At 38.8% G+C, this 19,186-nt stretch overlaps 1 protein-coding gene across 3 annotated transcripts in view; it reads right to left on the bottom strand.

Moving 5' to 3' along the window:
* The window catches only part of LRRC66 (leucine rich repeat containing 66), a 29,030-nt gene that overhangs the window by 8,125 nt on the left and 1,719 nt on the right, over positions 1-19,186 (bottom strand). For 2 of the 3 annotated variants that reach the window (XM_074324677.2, XM_074324676.2), the window contains exons 2-4: positions 17,387-17,887; positions 5,599-5,768; positions 266-485 (exon numbers count right to left, since the gene is read on the bottom strand). In XM_074324677.2, coding sequence (XP_074180778.2) covers positions 266-485; positions 5,599-5,768; positions 17,387-17,882 — 886 coding nt within the window. In that variant the 5' untranslated portion in view covers positions 17,883-17,887. The remainder of the gene's footprint in view (positions 1-265; positions 486-5,598; positions 5,769-17,386; positions 17,888-19,186) is intronic. The other variant, XM_019741021.3, reaches the window with a different exon arrangement.

Raw genomic sequence — 19,186 nt, 5'->3', positions numbered from 1 at the left:
TTCTGTTTTTGTGAAATTTCTGTTTTTGACCAAATCCGGTGGTTTCTGAGCTAACTGAACGAGGTTTCTTTGACCACGTGAAGAAAATTCATGAACTGAGGAAAACAGTCTGGAACCAATGATGGTTCTGTACTACAGCCCAAGGCTGACTAATGCTGTGGAACAGCACTCTTGCCGTTATTCTTTCAAATGAAACTAAATGTTTTGTGTACTTTTTTCAGTTCAGCAGGAACCCTTTCCGAGAGATGAGGAACTACTGACTTACCTATAGTCTTGTTGCAAATTACATTCCACTTCTTTTTCCAGGATTCAGACAAGAAATTTTGGAAGACAGCCACGCTCCCATCACACTGCCATTTGTTGTCTGCCAAGTCAGCCTCCAGATGGGGCAGTTCTAGAGCAATGATCATTATCGGCAGGATGGTGGTCAGAGCATTATTGCTGAGGTCTACAGCCTGCTCAGGAAGAAACAAATTTAGGGCCGTCTATGAAGAAAGACATTTAGAGACAATAAATGAGTTACAGATATTGTTAACATCTCTATGGAGGCGATAAGAATTTAGCACTGATTTGGGAGTCAGAGAATACTGGGTTTAAATCGCTGCCCTGCTTCTAACAACTCTGTGAGCCTCAGCATCTTGTCTGCTCTCTAAGAGCCTACCTCCCAAGGTTGTTGTTAGGATTAAATGTATGTGAGAGCTTTAAGTATCGTGCCTATATTAGATGCCCAATCATTTTCCCTTCCTTCTTTCCTATGAGTTGTGATTTGTACTGTCAGATAAAACTGAGACTCCCCATTGTTATCAGGGTCTAAAATTAAATGCGAGGTCTACAATGTCTAGAAGCATGGTGATCTTGAAAGTGGCAGAAGATACTAGATGAGGAGGACATAGAACACAGAAGAGTTGTGGTTGACCAGAAATAACAAGGAGAGGTCATTTGCATCAAGTATTATCTCAAGGGTACTAGGACATTTCCCTGCACCCATGGCTACTCACTACACACAAGATGACGATTTTTTTCTAGTCTAATTAGAAATGAAGGGGAAACCAGGGAACAAAAAGGATTCAGTGGCACTAGGAACACAGAGAAGGATCTGTTGAAGTTGGACATGGCAGTGACATGATACAGCATGGAAAGCACAGTTACATGTACCTCTAGCTACCATTTGCAGAGCATTGCTGTGTATTAGGCATTCTACTGGGTACTTTATATAGGTTATCACTAATCCTCTCAGCAAGTCCCTCATTTCTCCCTTTTGTACAGAGGAGGAAACTGCTAGGTCACCCAGTATATCCCACATAGCCCCTAGTAACAGGGTGTGGTACGTAGCAGGTGCCCAGTAAACAATGGAGAAAGGAATGAATGAAGGAAAGGCAGAGTTGAGATCTGATCTGGCTTCACAGCCAGGTGCCTTTTACTCAGAACACACCCTCTCGGAGCCTGAGCTCCCACTGCACTGGGTGGAGGAGGCTTGGGGCATGAAGTACCACAGCAGGGTCTTGGGGTTCGGGGAAGAGCAGATGGCTATTAGGAGAAGAGGAAATCATAAAAGAAATCATTCAAACCTTGCTGAAAAATAAAAAGAGGGCTATGGATGAAAACCAGAGAGGCTGAATGTTGTCCAGGTCAACTGTTTTAATAAACATCAGGAAAAAGGCAGCATTGATATCTCAGGTTATATAAATTCCTAAGAGCTGATTCAAACAGTCAGCACTATAGCCAAGACCACTACATGTAAAATCAGAATTCTCCCTGAAATTAGGTGGTGAGGATGATCTTTCCAATGTTAAGTAATTAAGCAGTCTTGATTCCCAAAGGAAAGTTCCCCCAAACAGGAAATAGGAGACTGGGATTGGGAAGAAAACAACAGCAGCAGCAGCAGCAACAACAACAACACTTTGCTTGGGCCTAGCCTTGCCTAGGATCCATAGTTTTCTTATGTGCCCCTCCTCAACAACAGAGTGACATATTCTAATGTTTTTCAGGGAGTTATTTTCTTTTCAGTGCATATCTGCATTTTTTTTTTTTTTATTCTAGCAGCTATTATATTACAAATCATGTAACTGAAAGCAAAACTGGAGAGAAGACAGAATACATAAGATGATTCAGGAGAAATAATTTCTGAGAAAAGATTAAAACAGAGTGGTTAAGTTTGGCTGAAGAAATAGCCATCCACCATCATTTGAAAGGATTGTACGTTACAGAAAGATTGCGAGAAGCATATAATGTTGCTACACAAATCACTAAATCTAAGATGAATAGAATAAGATTAAGGAAAAGGTACACAGCAGTGCTAATTGGAAATGCCAATGAAACTTAATTTATTCTATCAAACATGATGATGAATTCATGTTTTGAAAAATCTATCTGGCTTCTGAGTAAATTTCAACATGGGAAGACATATTGTACAGTGTAAGTATTAAATACATCTCCTGAAAGAAAAATCCCATCTATTTTAATATGCAGCTTTCTGGTACCAAATATGTTCATCATGTTCCAAAACCAGTTTTTAAGTTATTGTCGAACAGGTAGAAGGAATAACAGAGAAGGAGAAATTGTATAATTTTGGGCAGTGCAGGTGAATTGAGAAATACAGGTGATTTAAAACATTCTTGGGGTTGTTTTTCAGTTTGCTTGTAGCCTCCATTACACGTGAGCTACAGAAGACTTATAAAGCACAATAAAAATGCATAGGAAATAAAACAGACGTACAGCAATTACATATACAAATATACTTATAATCAGTGTACGATATACTAAATGAGATGCCAGGCAATCTGACAACCTGCTTGTGGTGAACCGGGGAGGACTGCCAAGTTAAGTGGGCTTTCTCAGCTGCTCTCATAATTACGGTGGCAGACAGATTCTCAGATGGACCCTAATGACCCTGCCTCCTGGTACCATGTTTCCCCGAAATAAGACCGGGTCTTATATTAACTTTTGCTCCAAAAGACGCATTAGGGCTTATGTTTAAGGGATGTCATCCTGAAAAATCATGCTAGGGGTTGTTTTCAGGTTAGGTCTTATATTCAGGGAAACATGGTATTCACACCCTTGAGAAATCTCCTCAAGGGTAGGTGGGGACTGTGACTTGATTCTAACCAATAGAATATGGCAAAAACAAAGGGATGTCACTTCCATGATTGCATTACTTAGGGTTGTAATGTTCTTGCTAGCAGGCTTTCTTTGGGCTCTGAAGCAAGCTGCCAGCTGTGAACTATCCTATGGGGAGGCCCACATGGACCGAACTGACCACAGGCTTAGCCTGACAGCCAGTAAGGAGCTGAGCCCTCGGTCCAACAGCCCACAAAGAACCGAATCCTGCCAACACTCCTGTGAGCTTGGAAGTGGATTCTCCTCCAGCTGGGCATTCAGGTGAGATGCCAGCCCTGACCAACACCTTGATTGCAGCCTCCTGAGAGGCCCTTAGCAGAGGACTCAGCTAAGCCTTGCCTAGTTTCCTGACACAGAGAAATCGTGAGATAATATATGTGTGTGGTTGTAGACTGCTAAGTTTGTAGTAATTTATTATGCAGCAATAGATAACTAACATGCCTATCCGTGATCATTATCTATTCATTCATTCCTTTGTTTCAACAAGTGTTTTTAAATATGTATTATGTATTAGACAAATGCTAAGCACTAGAAAACAAGATAAGCATGATGTATGTCCTCAAAGAGCTTACCATCTAGGAGACGGATTATGGGGATACAGGCATTGACAACTCACCATACCTAAAACTGAATAACTTCACTGTGAAAAAAGCATATCATATTATAAGTGTGTATAAAAGAACAACTGATTCAATCTGCAGGACCAGGGAAAGCTTCCTTGAGGAAGTAACATGGGGAGGGTGGATATGAGTTAGCTCTTCCAGGCAGAGCATCAGCAAGTGGAGAGAGCTTGAGGTGAACACAGAGGCAGGAGTGCTGCGAGCCAGGGGACAGTTGAAATGAGGCTGGAGAGGCAGGCAGCAGCCAGATCCGTGCTATGAAAGCTTAGAAGGATTTTAAATAAGAATTGGCACAATCAGATTTGTATGTTAAATGAGTAAGGTACTGTGGTCACTTTAGAATTTCTATATGTAATCTACATTGATAAAGAGCTTACTGTATTCCAAGTGCTGTTTGAGACACTTTATATGTATTAAAACATGTAATTGTCACAAAACTCTATGAGAAAGGAACCAAGCCATCTCCATTTTACAGATGAGAAAACTGAGGCACAGAGAGATTTGGTAACTTGCCCAAGATCATGTAGCTGGCAAAGTGGGAAAGTCTAGGTTTAAACCCAGGAATTTGGCTTGAGAGTCCAGCTTCTCTAGTCTCCCTTCAAAAGAGAAGGGAGTTGGGGGGTCATTCTGGTGGAACAGGGAGAGTTGGAGATTTATCTTGCAGCTATGCTTGAGTATCACTGTACATAAAACTGAGAAAACCTCAGGTGTGTACGTCGATGCTAACATGACAGCCATTAGCCACATGTGCCTAGCAAGCATCAACGTGTGGCTGGTCCAAATTGGGTGTGCAGTAAGTGTCAAACACACGCCAGGTTTTGAAGACTTGGTATGGAAAAGAGAATGTAAAATAGCTCATTAATGACTTTTATATTGACTATATGCGTGAAAGATAATATTTGGGTATATTGGGTTAAAAATGAATTACTAAATGAAATTCAGCTGCTTATTTTTACTTTCAAAGTTTGGTTACTAGAATATCTAAAGTTGCATATGTGGCTCATACCTTGTTTTTATGGAGCGATGCTGGCCTGTATAAAGAATGGGGATGTGTGATGGAGACTGCAGGCTAAAGCTTTTCCTAAGGCATCTCTAGATGCTCCACTGGAGGCCACCCTGGTGTTTCTAAAGGAGCACTGAGGGGAGATTTTGCAATATCCCCCCAAAAAAGAGGGGGTGGAGGAAACTGTTTGTAAGAGAAGGGGCTGAAGCTGCTGAAAGTAGAGCAGAACTTTGGGGGTTCCTCACCTTCACCTCACTTCACACCTTAAGTGAGATTAACTGCTAGGTGCTCCAAGAAGGGACACAGATTTCCCCCAATATTTAGAACAATATGTGGCACATGGGAAGTGCTATAAAAGTATGAGCTTTTATCATTATCGTTTTTGGTGTGGAAGCAACAGGGTCACTGGTATTCAGAGGTCCGTATAGTCCTGGGTTGGTGACATCTCAGCATCGACCAGGGTGGTTTAGAGGAACCTCCCCAAGTGTTCCAGATTGCATAAGCTCCCCAGGACCTTTCACTGACCTTGCAGTTCAGGGAGAGAGCCTCACTGGTAACTAAGATTTAATCTCTTACCAATTGGCAAGTGGAAACTCGGAGTTGGGTTTAATTTGATTTAGAAAAATTATGTGTCAATTCTTGCTGCTGTTCGAGTAAAACTCATATCCATTACTGAGGCCTCTGATTTTTAAGGCAAGAGAGACTTCAGTAATTTTAGGGGAATCTTAAAATAGACTTACATTTTTTTGATTAATAGTCACTACTACTGGCTGTGAAGAAACTTCAATGGACATATTCTTCTAATGTAATTGCCCATATATCTGCATATTTGAAATATTATAAGAACTATTTTATAACCTGTAATTTTTTGAGGTCCTTGAAGGCTTTTGGATGGATTCTGAATATCTTGTTGCTCTTTAAATAGAGGTTCTCCAGTTGAAGGCAGTTATGAAAATCAGAAACACCAATTTGCGATATCCTATTGAATGACAGATCCAAACTCTGTAATGACTTCAGTTTCCATAGTCCTGTTAAAGTTAAAAAGCAAATTAAAATATAAACTGATGATACTTACTGCAGCATTGTTTGTGAGGGTGAAAAATTATAGACAACCTAAATGGTTTTCAATAGAGAAGTGGTTAAACAAAATATGGTATATCAATACTATAAAATACTATGTAGTCTTAAAAAAGAATGGGGGCAGACCAACATGAACTGACTGAACAGGAAGGAAAATGTTAAGTTGTATAGAGTACAAGTACAATGTTATTGGAAAAACAAGAGCCATATGAGAACATATACATATTTTTTGAGCGAGCAGTGAAAAAGGCTCGAAGCAGGTGAAGTAAACTGTCCGTGGTACTTACACTTTCGAGAGGGATGGTGGGGGAAGGTGGGATGGGAGAAGGAAGGCAACTTTGTCTTTATTTTATATACTGTTGAATTCTTTCTTTCAATGAGCATGTGCTAATTTTATCATAAAAGCATCAATTTTAAAAATCTAACTTTGATTGAAGGATGTGATAAGTAAATATTTATTGGATTGAACTATGGGTAAAACTGATTAGTTGTTTTGATGACTTGTTTATGTGGATGAACTCTGAGTTTTAAGCGTTTCTTATTCTATTTTGTAGCTATATCTTTCTTTTATCTACTTGTTGATATTATAACTATTTTCTAGGCTTTCTTATATTTTCTTTCTTTTATTTATTTTTAAAAGGTTTTCATTAAAATATAGCTAACATACAATATTATGTTAGTTTCAGGTGTACACCATAGTTATTCAACAGCACTCACGTGGCATTATACAGTTATTACCACATTATTGATTATATTCCCTATGTTACAGAAGTGATCACCATGACAAGTCCAGCAACCCTCTGACACTGTACCATGCTATCACAATATTATTGACTATATTTCTTATGCTGTATACCATGTTTCCCTGAAAATAAAACTGGGTATTATATTAAGTTTTGCTCCAAAAGATGCATTAGGGCTTATGTTCAGGGAATGTCCTCCTGAAAAATCATGCTAGGGCTTATTTTCCGGTTAGGTCTTATTTTCAGGGAAACACAGTATTACATTCCCAAGACTTACTTGTTTTATATCTGGAACTCTGGACTTCTTACTCTTCTTTATCTCCCCCGCCCCCTTTTCATTTTTCAGTTAGAGTTGACATTCAATATTATTTTACATTAGTTTGAGGTGTATAGCAATGTGGTTAGACAGTCATGTGATTTAGGAAGTGATCCCCCGACTTGTACCCACCTGGCACCATACATAGTTATTACCATATTATTGATTATATTCCCTATACTTTATATCCCCATGACTATTTTGTAACTACCAATTTGTATTTCTTAATCCCTTCACCTTTTTCACCCTGCCCCCAAACCCCCTCTCATGTATCGCCCTGAGAGATTTAGTACCCATCTGACAGCATATATAGTTATTACAATATTATTGACTATATTCCTCATACTATACCCTACATCCCCATGACTACTGTGTAACAACCAATTTGTACTTCTTAATCCCTTCCCAACTGCCCTCCCATCTGGCAACCATCAAAATGTTCTCTGTATCTATGAGTTTGTTTCTGTTTCATTTCATTTGTTCTGTTTCAAGTGTCTGTTTCACTTATAAGTGAAATCATATGACATTTGTCTTTCGCTGTCTGACTTACTACATGGACACTCTAGGTCCATCCATGTTGTCACAGATAACACGATTTTGTTCTTTTTTACAGCTGAGTAATAAGCCATTGTACATATGTATCACCTCTTCTTTATCCATTCATCCATTCAGGGACACCCAGGTTGCCTTCATATTTTGGCTTATGTAAATAATGCTGTAATGAACATATGGATGAGCACGTCCCCTCAAAGTAGCATTTTGGGTTTGTTTGCATAAATACCCAGAAGTGGAATTACTAGGTCCTTCTTTGTCTCGTTACAGCCTTTGTTTTAAAGTCTATTTTGTCTGGTATAAGTATTGCTACTCCAGATTTTGTTTGTTTGTTTGTTTGTTTCCATTTTCATGAAATATCTTTTTCCATTTCTTTACTTTCAGTCTGTGTGTGTCTTTCGATCTGAAGTGAGTCTCTTGCAGCAGATATAAGGGTCTTGTTTTCTTATCCATTTATCTTTTGACTGGAGCACTCAATCCATTTACATTGAAAGTAATTGTTGATAGGCATGTAATTATCACCATTTTATTATTCATATTATTTATTTATTTTTTTTGGTCTCAAAGAAATCCCTGTAAGAGTCCTTTTAATACTAGTTTGGTGGTGATGAACTCCTTTAGCTTTTTCTTGTCTGGGAAGCTGTTTATCTGTCCTTCAATTCTAAATGGCAGCTTTGCTGGGTAGAGAAATCTTGATTGTAGCTCTTACTTTTCATCACTTTGAATATTTTTTGCCAATCCCTTCTGGCCTGCAAAGTTTCTGTTGAGAAATCAGCTGCTAGTCTTATGGGAACTCTCTTGTAGGTAACTAACTGCTTTTCTCTTGCTGCTTTTAAGATTCTCTTTTTGACTTTAACCTTTGGCATTTTAATTATGATGTGTCCTGGTGTGGGCCTCTTTGGTTTCCTCTTGTTTGGGACTCTCTTTGCTTCCTGGGCTTGTATATCTATTTTCTTCTTCAGGTTAGGGAAGTTTTCAGTCATTACTTCTTCAAATAGGTTTTCAATTCCTTGCTGTCTCTCTTCTCCTTCTGGTACCCCATATAATACAAATGTTGGTATGCTTGATGTTGTCCCAGAGGCCCCTTAAACTCTCCTCAATTTTTTGGAGTCTTTTTTCTTTTTGCTGTTCTGATTGGGTGTTTTCTTCTACCTTATCTTCTAAATAAAATCAGGATTTGATCCTGTGCTTCATCTAATCTTTTGATTCCCTGTAATTTATTCTTCATTATTCTTCATTACTGTTTTATTGTAGTCTTTATTTCTGACTGGTTCTTTTTTGTTTTCTATCTTCATTTTATGTTTCCTATCTCCATTTTATGTTTTCTATCCTTTGTTGAAGTTCTCCTTGAGATCATTGAACAGCTTTATAAATAGTGCTTGGAACTCTGCATCTGGTAGATTGCTTGTCTCCATTTTGTTCCTTTTTCTGGAGCTTTGTTGTGTTTTTTTATTTGGGACATATTTCTTTGTCTCTCCATTTTGGCTGCCTCCCTGTGTTTGTTTCTATGTATTAGGTAGATCTGCTATGTCTCCCAGTTTTAGTAGGTTGGCATTATGTAGTTGGTGTGCTGTGGGGCTCAGTGGTGCAGTCTTCCTGCTCATTTAAGCCACACACTCCAGATGTGTCCCTTGTATGTGTTGTATGTGCCCTCCTCTTGTAGTGGAGCCTTGATTGCTATCTGCACATCAATGAGAGGGTGAGAGGGATCGACCCTCAGGCTCATTGGTTGTGACGACTGGCCTTGACTACAATGGAGGAGTTTTGCTGTAGAAGCTGACCCTACAGAGCAGGATCTGTCTTGGCAGGGCTCTGATGCCTGCCCAATCTGCCCCTTGGGTGTGTCATCCCTTGGAGGTGGCTGGGTAAGGATCAAGCTTCTTTCAAATCTGGCCACTGGGGGTGTCAGCCCCAGGGGCACCTGGAAGGGGATCTGCTGCAGGTCAAGTTCAGCTGCAGCCAGTGCCCTGCCCAGGGCCACCCAGAAGGAGCCACAAAGCAATCCCCAGATAGCTAGTGCCTGTGCTGTGCTTGGAAGTGCTTTGAGAGGCCAAGCCTCAAACCATGGCCAGCTGTGGGTAGTGCCAGGTTTAGGGCTGCTCAGCAAGAGATATAAGACATGCTTAAGCCAGATGCTGCTTGTCTTGGTTACTTGAACCTTTGAGAGACCCTAGGAAAGTCTGCAGCGTGAGCTAAGGTGGGCGGTTTGTACGAAAAGGCCACTGGAAGCAGCTTGGGTGTGCCTGGAAGTTGGGTGAGGTGGGGTTTCGAATTACCAGGGTGTGGCCAACGAACTGCATCAGCTTGATGGAGACTCAGATATGGGGGCCACCTGTGTCTGAATGCAAGGAAGGGGGAGGGCTCAACAAAGAAACAATGGCTTCCACCAGCTCTTCCGTTCAGGAGAAAGCTTCCCCTCCATCCCTCTTCCTGAAGCCAGAAAACTCAGTTCCCCACAATTTGTCCCTGCTGCCTCTCCTGCTGTGCCCCATCGCTGGAGCTCAGAGCTAGTGATTCTGTTGGTGAGTAAATCCGTGCTTGGTCCCTTTAAAAGGAGCAACTGGGATTCCAACTGCCCTCTGTCTCACTCGGTCACAACCTCCACTGGTTTTCACAGCCAGAAATTATGGGGACTTCTCTCCCTGGTCCTGGAACCCTGGGCTGGGACCCCTGGCTCCTCCGAGGGGGACCTCCACAGCCAAGGTATCCTCCTAATTTTTAATGGTCACACGCAGGTGTGGGACCATCCCGTTCTGCATCTCTGGCCCTCCTACCAATCTCGAGGTGGCTGCTTCTGCATGTCCTTAGTTGTAGGGCTTCAGTTCAGCAGGATTTTATGATGGTGGTTCTGTAGTTTAGTTGTAATTTTGATGTGGTCATGAGAGAAGGTAAGCACAGCATTTACCTACTGCACCATCTTGACCGGAAGTCCACATTCATGTATTTTCAAAGGTGATAAGTTATTGCTAGATTTTGTGTTCTGGCAAAATAATCTAATTGAGTTTTGGTCTCTGCCCTTGTATTTCACTTGATTCCAGAGAGTAACCAGGAGGCCCATTTGGCACTGAAAATAAAGGTTGAGAATGAAGTGCCAGTCACAGCAGTTTTCTAAATTTGATTTCCCATATGACTCTCACAAGGAAGCTCTGCATTTTTACGTTGCCTTCTGCTGTGTTCTCACATGTAGTCTGCGTCTTTAACCAACTACTATACAACAGATCAGGTTGGTTCAGTTCCAGAAGGGTTTATTCCTTGCTTACTATTTGCAAAGTACTTCCTGTGAGACTGATTATGCAGAGAGATGATGGCTTAATTGAAATGGTTGTACATCTATGTTATCATATGTTAACTTCAGCTGCACAGACTAAGCAAGTGATCATTAGGATGACAACTCAATCCAAACATTATAAGTGAAGGCACTTGGTGCTGACGATCAATATGGCATAGAATCCTTATGTCTGGTTGAGTGATAAGATATATACACAAGGAAAAGTTACTAGTTAGATGAGGCAATTATGCTCCCACTATCCGACTGTCCTCTCCATCAGATGATTAGTCCCTGGAGGGCATAATTCACATCTTTGTGAACTCTTGTAATGCCTGGAATATAACATGCATTCAATAAGCCACAGGTCATAGTGTTTGGCTTGCACAGAGATTCAAAACTTATTGAGCCAATGATAAAGCATCAATACAAACAATTTGCATTTCTAGCTTCTCTTGAAATATTGGACGTTCCAACTGGCAGAAGACAACGTTTAGCTGGAGCTGACTGAGGACTGTCTGCTTTACATGAGCCTTGCACTTCTAGAGGAATATAATTTCTTTGCATTCATGTCTCTGTCAAAAATAGGGAAATCAAAGGCTAGGCCAAGAAGCCTGCATGATTAAAAAAATGGGAGAGAACCAAGGTTGATATTCAGCTGGCATATGCTAGTAAGAAATGCTTCCATATTGGTTTGTAAAGTAGCCATTGCTAAGCCCGTGTCCTGCCCCCACCTCTGAGTGCTGTCCCACTGTCCTAGGCACTTCAGTATTCCCCCCCTGGAGAAAGGTTTCCTTTGGGAGCGATGAATATTCCTACATGTTTTAATATGCAAACATATGGGTTTGTGAGAAAAAAAAATGCAACGCAAGACACCAGTATGAAAGAAGCTATAACTTTCTTAACATTTTCATGATTCCTGCTTGGCCTACATAGGGATGTGAATTTATGGTTCCTGAAATTTCTCCGTGAATTGAATATGAACTGAATTGAAGGGTGTGCTAGGAGTTCAGTGGAGGGGAGATCATGCCTAGCTTTGGAAAGCAGGGAAGAAATTATTTTAAAATCCCTACTTAATTGTGTACTCTTTTTATGCTCTGAGCATTTCACAAACATCTTTTTAATTCCCACAAGCCCTGCGGGTTATTACCATTTTGTGAGAGAAAACATAGATGCAGCAAAGTTAAGAACTTCTATGTCATGGTGGGTGGAGCTGTGGAACTGGGATCAAAACTCGGATCTCTTAACAATTACGCTTTAACCATGCACATTTCTTACAAAAGAAAAAAAGCAAGTCCTTGAAAGATAACTTGAATTTAGAAAAGGGAAAAGGGGGCTGTGGGCAGAGCTCTCTATGCAAAAGAATGATATGGGCCATGGAATACATAAAATTCCCAAATGTACTGGCGGTTGTTTTGTGATTCCACTTGTATCATCTTGCAAATAGGGTACTTAAGATACTGAGTTTTATTCCAGCTCTGTTTGTGACTTTTGGTGTGAATCAGGGTGTACCATTTAAGGTCTCGATGCTTCAGTTTCCTTTCTTAAAAATTGTTTCTCACAGTAGAATTGAGGTCTATCTTTGATTACTATGATCTTCAAGTATTTTAAGCTCAATGGAAGCAAGGTATAACCGTTTAGATTATTCAACAAATATTTACTTTCCTGTGAGCAGAATATCCCATCACTGAACTGACCATGTGATTGCTTTGGCCAATGAGATGTTAGCAGTCAAGATGTGAGCAAAGATTTTAAATGTGTGCACATGGTGGGGCTTGTTCTTGTGGCTTCTGCCAAGAACATGGCCATGAAAATAACATGTTGTGATTAGCCGGCTGATCCAAAGACAATGGGAGATGTAACCTTCCTTGTTTAGGGCCTCCCAAAATGGAGCTGGGAAATTTGAATAAACTCTTTCATGATACTTAATTACATTTCTCAGTGGGGAAAAATAATGTCCTTTTAAAAGTTTTGCATGGTGAATCAATGATGAGGGGGTAGATATTCAGGTGAGTGAAAGAGGTTGGGAGGTGCATTGATGGCTGGGGTTTGGACATCAGAGGGTAGATTCTATGTTCCAAGAGAGTAGAGTTGAATGTTGGGAGGAAAATATGGAGGCACTTTTGTGGAGATGGAATTATTTATTGAACAGCTTTCTGATGATCACACAGGCCATGAGAGACAGGAATTTAATTAGCTTTTGCATTTAAGTGGCCAGAGACAATTTTACTCCCAAGAAACTATCTCCGTGTCTGTTAGAAAAACAGCCACAGAAGGTATATCCAGACATTAAGCCATCTTAGAAGCATCCCTTTGGACTATCAACTTCTTAAATGCTCTCCCAAGTGTGATAAACTGATACCATAGAACAATGATATTCATTGGGTTGTGGTTTCAATTTCAAAGAGTATTAATAATTAGAATACAGTTGTGAATGGCTCTAGATAAGATATTTGACTCATAAAGCCAGACCTTAATGTGGTCAAATTTATATAGGTGAGCCAAAGAGTTTACCCTCTTAACTTAATGACATACATTCATTTTGTTACTTTCTAACCTGAACTGGTTTTGAAAACATTGGTTATTAATGTTTCTGTAATCCAATAGCAATCAGGATGAAATGTTAAATTCCCTACGAATGAAAAGAATACAACACACTTTAGTTTTTACAATACATTGGTTATGTTTTTTTACTCCACCGGTTTCAAAGTTAGGTATTATTTCATCTCATTAATAACACATCTCTTGGATTCTGGAATTTAGTGAGTTCATTAATATCAGGCTGTCACATTCTGGTCTGTCAACCTAACTGGAATCCCAATAAGATGTTGGCCCCAATAGATTTCTAGGTACTCTGTGAGCACTCTAAAAATACTGCCTGAGGAAGGTGGGATAGTTTAACTGGACACCCATCCCATTATTTTAAGTTTTTTTAAAACTGATTTTTCCATTATTAACACTGTACTTCAAAAATATGGTAGGAAGATAGAATGACCATTAAGTTTAAATTCATGTCTGGCTTCTGTATTGTAAATTGCATTGGCTGGCACTTCCTCTGGGTGTTTCCCAATGTGAAATTTAGTGGTGACATCACAGCTGACTCTGAAGACAGGGGATCAGCTGACATTGGGTTAGTCAGCTTTACAAAAGTGGGCTTTACTGACTGAAAGCAACTTTTTGCTGGCTCTATAAACTGTCACCATTTTAAGATATGTGGGAATGATTTATAAAAGTACACATGTGCTACAAGGCCAGCAGCTTGATTGCTGCTTTCTCAGATATCTCTAAGTTATTAATTTAGATGAGAGCAAACACCTGTATAAATAGTTAGACACAAATGATTCTTGGCTCATGAATTATAGTGGACTAAGGAGTCCCATCTACTGCAATAATTATTTAAATTTTAAAAGATAACTTGGGATTTTGACAAAAACAAATGTATTATTTGTTTATAAATAGACTGCTATTGTCAATTTGTGCCAAGGGAGTAATAATAACTACTATTTGTAAACGACAAGGTTACAAACTACTTTTCACATATTTTAATAGCTACCATTTATTATGCCAAATACTGTGGTAAAGTTAGGTTCTTGAGATACATTTTTCTTTATTCCTCACAACAATTCTATGAGTAAATATTATATTATCCAGATGTTACCTTTAAACAGGCTTAGAATAAAGGAATCAAAAAAGGACAAAGGATAGGTCAGAAATAGCATGGTATGCGAGGCAGATCTCTTTCTTACCCTCTTCGGAGGGCTTTTCCCTCTGAAATGAGATTTCAAAGTCAGAGTTATTCAGCTACAGTCACAGAATCATAAAATGGGAAGGGATGTTGGCGGGAACTTAATCTAGTAAAAACTGAAAATGTATGATGATTTTGGGAAAATAATTCAAATCACAAAATGCTATGGGTAAAAGAATTCTGACTTATATCCAATTAGATTCAGGGCTTACACTGGACTTCCATCACCCATCTGTTTCATTCATCTCTCTATAATTTCATTTGCTAGAGTTCTAATGGAATTTCAGACACAGGATTTGCTAATTTCCCTTTTTTCCCCCTTCGCAAGTTCAACATTTTCCCCAGTATTTTGGGAGGCAGAGTTTAACTCAGAAAAGGAAGATGGGGCTGTATCTGCATCATATAGGGATATTTGTAGGGCTTCTGGGTGGAAATTCCTGCCCGTTCTTGGGAAATTTTTTCACTTTTCCATTCCCGAATCCCGAGAAAAGTTGGTCAGGAAATCGGGAAAATCGGCTCCTTGAACCCAGGTGGTTGGTAGTATCAGCCTTCACTTTGTAGAAATGATTCATCATGGAGAACAGAAAATAGTTTGTATCTCAGGATTCAGGGATGGGAAAGCGAAAAACTTTCCTGAGAATGGACTGGAATTCCCGCCTGGAAACTCTAGATATTTGGTCCTTCAAAGGAGTCGTATTTGCCCTAATATCCTATTAGCTCTAGGGAATTCATCTGCCTTAAGGAAATATGTTCAGCATCTCTCTATTTACTTTTGTGGTGGGATATTTTGACATATTACTCTTTTACCTCTATTTTCCTCCTTCCCTTTCTCTCCATTCAAGCAGAAAGTAGGCTCTGTGTTAATTGTCCCGGGGGAGGCACATTGCCAGGCACAAAGCGGAGGAGTCTATAAGTCTTTCTGGCTTTTGTTTTCCGAAGGCCTAAACTTTTAGAGGAAAGGAATTTCTAGAACTAGAAAGGATTTTTGAAGAAACAAAAAGGAGGAAGAATTTTCTCCAAACTGAAATGTTCTTTGGTTATTGGGCATAAGGGACACACACACACACACACACACACACACACACACACACTCACTTTGATGCCTTGTCAGGGTATGACATTCTAGAGTAGTGGTACAAATCTGGGGAAAGACAGGAAAGCTCACAAAAGATTGATGTTAAGTACAAGTACCTTACACCCCACCCCCAACTGATCCTAGTAGAACGGGGGTTCAGAATCAGAAACTATGTTGAGTCATAGACAACAGAAGGTTATATCACTAGTATACTTGAATTTGTGGGTTGAGATTTACATCTACCGTACTAGTAAAAACATATGTTATATCATATGTATACGTGTAGCTATAATGATGTTCATCAAAGAGTTACAGCAAACAAAAGGGGAATAACCTAAATGTTATTTGATTGAACCAATTATAATATATGTATCTATGAAAACTATTTAAAATATTATTTATGAGATGCTTAATTAGATAAAAATGTTCAAAATATTCTGTGATATGAAAATACAAGTTATGAAATATTATGGAAAGTACAATTCAATTTGAAATAAAAAAATATATGTAGACATAAACAGTAAACTTAAAGAATATATATTACATGAAGGACTTTAATTTTTCCCTTAAAATTTTTCTTTAAATCCCAGTGTTCTACAAATAACAAGTATTCCTGTATAATAAGAACAGTACAATAAAATCATAAAATAAAATACAATTAGTTTACACTTTGCACTGAAAATACTTCACATTGCTTTTATGGAAAAGGCGAGGGAGAGAAGACGCCTACCCTACTCACACAATTCTGCTGATACGGTAACTGGAATAGTCATTCCTTCACCTGCCAGGCTATTATTGTCAAAATTATGTTTAATACAAGACCAGAAGCTGGAGAAAGAGAAGAAAGGAAAGAAGGAAGGGAGGAAGGAAGGAAAGAAGGAAGGAAGGAAGGACAGAAGGAAGGAAGGAAGGAAGGAAGGAAGGAAGGAAGGAAGGAAGGAAGGACAGAAGGAAGGAAGGGAAGGAGAAAGAACTGAAAAATGAGAAAAACTAAGTATTAATTTGGGATGGAGAAAAATGACAATATCCTTACACTTTCTTTTTTTATAGTATAGTGTCTTCTGTAAAGTAAGTACTTAGCAAATAGTGACCAAGACTAAAACCAAACAGGGAAAGGAAATTGTCTAGCTCTCCTGAATATAAAAAGAATAAAAGAAGCTCTGGCTAATGAACCTGATATATTTTCTAAATAAAACATTGGTGGATTAGTTAAGGAACTCCAACACGTAGATTACTGAATGTCAGAATGGATGAGAAGTTATTATAATAAGAGGCTATATGGGCTGTTCTGTTAGAAACCAGGATAAGGAATTCGGATTTTGATTAGATAAGAAGAAAGTTTGCATATTGATGTATGATATTAGCATATTTCTAGTCTACATTTGGAGGACAACTAGATAAGTAGACACAAAATGTCTTCTAAAAAAATTATACTTATGGCAATACATTTAATTTGAATTATATTAACATATTTAAAGTATCTGATCTAGTTATTTCTCAGTGCTTTTCTATATTTAGTAACAAACATATGATACTCAAAGTAGGTAATTTAAAATTGTGCATTATTATCTAGCACTTACATACTTCTCAGTATCTTGTGACACTAAGTGTCTTAGTGTCTTGCGACAAATCCATATACATTAATGTAAATTGTAGTAATTAAATTGCATTGACTATACAGTCCAAATAGAATAACTGCAAATTCCAGGGAGAAACTCTTAACTCTTTATTGTATTTGCTCTGACCAAATTGTTTTATTTTCAGCTGTTTTCTTGAAACTGAAAAGAAACATGGAATTCTTATTGACATAAAACATTAACTCTCCACATACTGTTTCTTGGTCTAGTCGATCTTTTAAGGTTGTACTTACCCTTGGGAATGTCACTGAGTTTATTTCTTTGAAGAATCAGCAGCTTGAGAAGTGGAAGTCCGTTTCTCAAGCTGCTTCTGTGGCGTTTCACTGATGAGGACTTAGGACTGGGTAGAGCCAATGAGAGGGAGCGGATGGCATTGTTGCTGAGGTTCAGTAGTTCCAAAGCTTGTAAATGTGCAAGACGGCTTAAGGTTATTTTTGATATGAGGTTGTTACTGAGGTCCAGATGTTTTATATTCCATTCTTCTTTTTTTGTGGGAGACTGTAAGAGAATCTTAAAGAAATTGGAACTTACATCCACTGTGGCTGCTGTCTGTGATATGTCCATAGGTATAGCATGCTTTCCAGGAAAAGAACAATTGGTCAGAAGATATCCATTCCATTGGCACTCAGAATTGAATGAAATACTGCTTTTTCTTGCTGGGTTTGCCATTGTTCCAGTAAAATAAAGACCTATAGCCATGGTAATGGCTGTGAAACATAGGTTTTTCATGATGCCTGGAGAAAGGAAAATGAATTGACGTATTTACCATTACTTATGTAAAAACTAGCAGCAAATAAACGGAAAACTCAATTTTCAATTTAAGATTTAGGAAAAGTATCTTGCTTTGATTGCCAATTTAAGTGAATGTTTCATTTCTTAGAAATTTCCTAGAATTGCTTAGAAATAGGGGGATTAAAATGGAGCTACCAAAATGGTATAGCTATAGTATAAAATTACATTTACGTCACATTCTAAAGAAAGAACTCCCCTGATTTTTCAGAAAATATTCACTTGGGCCTTACCTCTGTGTCTGCTTTTCTGGGATCAGTTGTGCTGCAGTCTGCTTTGGAGTGAGGGAATCCTACCAAGAGGAAAGATTTCTCTGCTTCCTTGCTGGTTATTAGTACTGAGCAAAGTCTATCATGCTTATCTATGACACTGTAATCAGTCACGTGGTTTATTATGTGTGACAAGCCAGCCAGCTGGTCACACTAAACTATGGAAGTAAGTGTATGGGTGGGAAGTTTAGCTCATAAAAGCGACTCTCCATTTTTTTTAAATGACTGTAAGAACTCCAAGCTTTGACTTTGTGACTTTTCAAATCCTTTTGAAATCATTTAGATATAGCTAACATAAATCAGACAGGTTATAAGAAAGCTGCTCTGCCTCAGAACCATGAGGATGTAAGAAGATAGACATATCAAGTACCTTTTTCAGCAAAGATTCTGGGGGAAGCAATCGAAAGTTTTAAAACAGGTATCCACAAATCTCAATGGCTAAATATATACACAAATTTTTTTTAAAAAGAGTCAATGAATCATTTTAAAAATTTGTTTTAATTAAACTAAATGCCGATTAAAAACCAGTGAGCATACAAATAACCACATTATTCAGTATGCAGGTTGGCAACAAATTGTCCCTTCCTTTTTGTTCTAATGACACCCTTCAAGTCCTCGTCACTACTCTGAAATGCTAGAGAGGCTTAATTGTTTTTCCCCACTGCCTCTTGATTTTCCTTCTTCTCAGTCCAGCCTATAAAATTCCAAAGGGTTATTTCCTCATGCTGCTATTTCCCTCATATTATTCCCTCATTCAAAATCCTCAAAGTTGGCTCCTTAGTGCCGATGAGTATAGTCCAAATTTCTCAGGTTGACATTCATGACTTTGCATTATCTAGCTAACCTTCTGAACGAGGTACCGAACGTATGTGTGGAGCAACTACAGGGTGTGACTGTGCACAGAACTATATATGCACATCTTATGCTAAAATTAGGTTTTAGTTCCTTGCCAACTCCAAGCTCCATGCCTTTTCC

Source organism: Rhinolophus sinicus, chromosome 1 (assembly GCF_057876585.1).
Source record: "Rhinolophus sinicus isolate RSI-liver-muscle chromosome 1, RSI-T2T, whole genome shotgun sequence".
Classification (NCBI taxonomy): domain Eukaryota; kingdom Metazoa; phylum Chordata; class Mammalia; order Chiroptera; family Rhinolophidae; genus Rhinolophus; species Rhinolophus sinicus.
Note: the sequence above shows the minus strand (reverse complement) of the source record. Positions and strands in the feature narration are given on the sequence as shown.